General features: G+C 34.1%; 2 protein-coding genes across 5 annotated transcripts in view; both read left to right on the top strand.

Annotated features, from left to right (window-relative positions):
- The window catches only part of LOC104707472, a 3,224-nt gene extending 2,899 nt beyond the window's left edge, over nucleotides 1-325 (top strand). The window contains exon 4 of the mRNA XM_019229191.1: nucleotides 95-325. Within this exon, the coding sequence (XP_019084736.1) occupies nucleotides 95-306 (212 nt within the window). The 3' untranslated portion in view covers nucleotides 307-325. The remainder of the gene's footprint in view (nucleotides 1-94) is intronic.
- Nucleotides 4,967-5,508, top strand: part of LOC104707473 — a 9,886-nt gene continuing 9,344 nt past the window's right edge. Inside the window, exon 1 of one of the 4 annotated variants that reach the window (XM_010423831.2) lies at nucleotides 4,967-5,157. In XM_010423831.2, coding sequence (XP_010422133.1) covers nucleotides 5,110-5,157 — 48 coding nt within the window. In that variant the 5' untranslated portion in view covers nucleotides 4,967-5,109. The remainder of the gene's footprint in view (nucleotides 5,158-5,508) is intronic. The other 3 variants (XM_019228536.1, XM_010423829.2, XM_010423830.2) reach the window with 3 other exon arrangements.

A 5,508-nucleotide genomic window follows, 5' to 3' on the forward strand; every position in this document is an offset into this window, starting at 1 on the left:
ATTGGCGAAACAAATGACCTACTAGCTTCTCATGTAGCAGATAATCTATTGTTAGATTATCTTCAAGAAGATGATATTGGGCCAAAAGAGGAGTCATTGATGGTGAAGAATGTAGAAGATTGGGTTATGGGGAGACAAGAAGAGATGTTTACGAGTTGGCAAGTGAGAGAGAAGAGAGATATATACGTGAAGGAAATGAAATGGGGTTGCATTAGTGGAGATGAGAGACAAAGTGTGGTTGAAGATTTGGCTAGTGGGTTTTTCACTTCCTTGGTGGATGAATTCATCTTCGACATCGCTTCGTAATGAATTTTTAGTTTTTGGGAGGGAGTAAAAGATTTTGAGATTTTGTTAAAGATTAGATTCATAATGTATTAGATATATGTTATTTCAATAAAACTACAGTAAAAACTCTATAAATTAATAAATTTTGCTGGTTCTAAGTCGGGCCAGTGTAAAAATTAACAATATTCGATAAGATAATAAGATAATAATTTTTTTGAAATCTCTATGTAAAATATGATCCCAATAATATCATAAATTAATAATCATGTAAATATATATATATATATACTGATATAATAGTGTATGTTTCTCCTAAAGCTCATTTCTATAGAACAATTGTAATGTTGTATTTTCAAACTATAATGATATCTCTAAAATATTTTATAACATGTCATACAAATAATTAAATTTTAAAGTTTTAATTTTTAGATATGCATCATTTACAATTTGATAATTTGACAGATTATTAAAATATGAGAATTGATATTATTATTCATAGATTTGAATTTATGTATGTCATGTGTATAAGTCAATTTGTCTATAGTATTTGTAATTTATTGTCAATAATATTTTCTAAATATTACAAGTTCAATTCCTAAATCATAAAATTTATAACATCCGAAAGTTTAATCTTATTTTGCTATAGTTGTTCCAATTCATAATTTTAAAAAAATTAAATAATTAAAATATATCTATAAATTAACAATTATTAATTTATAGATAAATTAATATTACTATAAATTAATAAAATGTCTTTGTCCTAATATTATTAATTTATAGAGGTTTACTGTATATGTAGTTTTGCATAACGGGAATGCTTCGTATAAAAACTTATATATAAAGGTCATATATTCCATTTCTAAAGTCTAAATGAGAGTTGGAGTCTACAGTCATTATGTGGTGTTTGTTTTTCTAACTCTTATAATATGAATCTTCAGTTTAGACTCTCTATGCTTTATTTTCTTTTTTCGTTATTCCTTAAAATTATAGTTTAGGTAGGACATAAACTCCCAAAGAGTTTCAACTTTCAACATTTGAAAGTACAATACATAAGTTCTTCAATGAATGAACAAAAATAAAATTTTAAAAATGGATTTCAGCAATTTTATTATTTCATATCTCTATCATCTGTCATTATTTGGATGAATAGGAGTTAGACATACAAACTAATTAATACCTATGAGATTGAGTATTCTGATTTTTTGTTGTCCATTTAATTTGTTATTAAACAAGTCAATCATAATGTTTTAGCGACTGCAACTCAAACATCAACAATCATTAGACTGATAAAGCTCCAGGTGAATTTTCACTTTATAGATTTAAAGTCGATTGGGTAATGAATAACCAATTGAATAACATAGGATTAATTTTTTTTTAGTTGTTTCATCAGAGTTCGTCCTAGCCGCTCTTTCTGGCACAACCCCCTATATCTCTTCTCCCGGCGGCATCGACTCCAAACGGCATCGCTGGGCCACTAGTCTTTCATCTCCGTCTCTTCCTCTTTCTTCTAAGCTTGTTCTGGTCCTCTTTTAGTCCCTTCGAAGTTTCTCTGACATCAACAATTTCGACTTTGGTCAAGCGTCAGCTTCATGCCCCTTTCCCCCTCCCTTCCCAGCTGGTGATTCTTCTCGGCGAGGCCTTTCTCTCGAGTTCCCAGCCACCATTTTCACCCCCATGATTTCAGATCTGTTCCCCGCCACCACTGCAAACCGGAAAAAGTTTCCGATGGTGGCTCATGCTCTGTCTGAAACCCTCGCTGTTGTAATCCATCGCCGAGCTAAAAAAGATCTTGCAATCCCAGTCGTACCTCCATGGTCGCTGAATATTTGCTCATGGTTTGTACAGCTCGAGTATCCCATACCGCTTCTCCCTTCCTGCAGTTTCAAGGATTATCAATACCCAATCACATACACATCTCATGTTCGAATCCAGCTCCTTTATCATGACTGCTATTTGAGGATTCCCGAACCAACTCCTAGAACATGATGTGATCCTCCCAAGGAATCGACGCTTTAAGGTAGATAGACTGATAATCCTAGAACTCTGATGGCTCGCCTGGATGATAAGGCGTGAGATGAACTCGAAAATCCTTATGCCCCAAACTCTCTTAAAGCAAACCAAACAAAGCAAGGCGGTGGAACTTTAGATAGAAGCTTCGCGGAGACAGATGACAAGGCGTGAGACGAATCCCGAAAATCCTTGTGCCCTAGACTCTCTTATAACGACTCTTCAATCTTCAGCTAACGAATGGCAACGTCAAGTGCGGCGGAATCACTTGATATACCAAAACTCTTTGATGTAACCCACCAAGGAGAACTCTTTGATGTAACCCACCAAAGAGAAAGAACAAGTTCCAAAAGGAACGAAGGAGTTAACCACTCTCAAATAAATGATAAAAGATTTCTTGATTGAATTATTTCTCAAATGAGATTACATGTGTTTATATAGGGATAGAAAACTTGGTCACAAAGCCAAGTATTGATTATTCTTGAAACTAAAAACATTAAAGATATTAAGTTGAATGAAGACCCAACTCTTGGTGCATGTTTCCAAAGTGACTCTTGATGCATGTATCTCTTATTTTCGTTACTCTTCTTTGACCACAAAATAAAGTGATTATTTTGGGCTTTATTAGGCTTGTATTAGGCTCAAAGTGGTCTGGACTTGATAGATATCATCTTCAATTGAATTTCCAATGCTTTCTTTGGCGATAAGCTCTTGAATTGACCCATTATGTGTTTCCTTGATCTTCTCTCTCTTTGACTCTTTGATCCAACTTGCTGATGAGAAACAACATGGGCTGTACCATTTCTTTACCTTGGGCTTAGTAGATACACCTCCTGGTTGCCAAACATAATTCTGGAAGCTCCTAAACCAATTGGACCTAAAACTCATCAAGTGAACAGCTAGATTAACCTCCTTTGGCAAATGGAATTTATCCCAAATAGTTGTTTTGCTGGAAGAATTGATCTTCAACTTTGTTTGTGTTGAACAAGGCTCAAGGATCTTCTTAGATGGTCTCATGATCATATCAGAACATATATTCAAGTCGCATCTCATCGGTTCACTAGTAAAAGTTGGAAGAGGAATGGCATTATGATCCTGTCTCCATGGAGCGGTGATTACCATATCCTCTTCAACTTTACATCTCTGTTTCTTCTAAACCCCAAATCCTTACAAGCAACCTTCTGCAACATCCATAGTATTATCTATGAAAGAAACGATTTGGAGAAGAAGAACATAAGGTGTGTTTTAAACCCAATTCTTATTAAGTCCAGGTCTGATCCAAATTATTATTTGCCAAACCTTAGTACATGGTGGGACCAAGATTACAAACTCTATGGCCGAAGACTCCATCTAAGTTGTAATTCACCATCAATACTATGGTTTTGCTCTAAGCTTTTGAAAACCTTGACAATAGTAATCCTTATGTCAATGTTTTGCGATCCTCAAAGCTTGAATGTTTATGGTATGTGTGTAACCCTCCATCTCTGTTCGCCTAAAGGGTATAAGCTCGGATGTGCTGAATTTTTCAGATGTAGAACCGATTACAAGCTTTGTGTGGAATTCCTTAACCTCCATGGCCGATGGCTTCATTTGAGGGAGAACCCACTTGCTATGTTAGAGCTTCGCATCTATCACTTGTGTCTCCCGATTGTAGCTTCACCTATTGTCATGAGTTATGAGCCTACAAGTATGAAGACACTTGAGTTCTTGTTTTTGAACTTTCTCATGGTGGCGAAGAACCTAACCCTTGTCTCCCCGATGGAGCACTCTTCTAAAAGATTGGTCGCATATCTTGCGCATGGCGATCACATGTTGATCAAGGAATTCGTGAAGCCCGTCTTCATGGTCGAATCCGCTATGGTACCAAAAGATTTTTCAAACTTTGCACCTTTGGAAAACTCATGGAACCACTATCTCTATTTTCCTTATTGCTTTTTAACCTTTGATTGTATGAATTCCCCTCTCTTGATGTTTTAAGTCAATGAAACCTCTTTTGACCAAAAAAAAAAAAAAAAGGATTAATTTTTTTTTTTTTTTGTCAAGCAACATAGGATTAATTTTATAAGATTTTTTTAAATCATCAGTGAATAACAACAGATTTTAAGAATACTTTTAAATCTTATAAAGTATAAGTTGAATACCCCTCTTAAGATCTTCAAAGAATGAATAAAAATAAATTTTAAAAATTTCATCAATTTTATTTTTTCAGATCTCTATCATCTGTCATCATTTGGATGAATTGGAGTTAGACATACGAACTAATTAATACCTATGTAACTGGCATTACTTGTTTCCCTTACCAACATGGGACTGAAAATGAGATTTAAGTATTCTGATTTTTTCTTTTGTCCATTTAATTTGTTATTAACAAGTCAATCATAATGTTTTAGGCTTTTAGCGACTGCAACTCAAACATCAACAATCATAAGACAGACAAAGCCCCACATGAATTTTCACTCTATAAATTTAAAGTCGATTGGGTATGAAAATGAAATCACCCAAAATAGAAATTATTTTTTTTGGAAAACCAAAAAGAAAAATGGAAAAATCCATAGCATACATTTTTTTCTATTTTTTTTTGGGATGATGTGGTTTTCCACAATGGAGAAAATAGCATCTTGAAAGAGAATCTTTTTTTTTTCTTCTCCTCTTTTAAAAGTTTGTATTTTTAAAAAATAAATTTTGAAGAAAAAAAAAAGACAGAACAATAAACCCTAAAATAAAATTTCCCCCTTTCAGTAGCTGCCTCTTTTTGGTTCCTGCCGGTTGTAATACCGCCGAGTTAAGCAAAAAGCCGAGACTGTGTGTGTGTGAATCATGAGGGGAGTAAAACGCGCCGCCGTCTCCGAATCTAATGATCCTTCCGTGAGTTTTTCTTTTCCGATTTACTTTTGTGTTCATGCTACAATAGAAAAGTTTTGATTTTGCCGATTGAATCTCGTTAAAGAATCGTTATTTGCGTTGGTTCTCTGTTTTGGAGAGAAAAATTGGTACTTTGTGGGTATTTCTTTGTTGGGTGATTGATGATTATGAATAAAGTCTGTAACTTTATAATGTAAACCAAGTTCTGTCTTGTGGGCATTGCCCATGATTTAGCTCAAAGGTGTTTGCTTTAGATCTATTACTTAGTTAGTTTTTGAATTTTAGAGCAGTTTGATATCGAATTGAAACAGTGAGCTCATACTTTAGCTGGAATTTTTTTTTTTTTTTTTTTTT

Source organism: Camelina sativa, chromosome 8 (genome assembly GCF_000633955.1).
Source record: "Camelina sativa cultivar DH55 chromosome 8, Cs, whole genome shotgun sequence".
Lineage (NCBI taxonomy): Eukaryota > Viridiplantae > Streptophyta > Magnoliopsida > Brassicales > Brassicaceae > Camelina > Camelina sativa.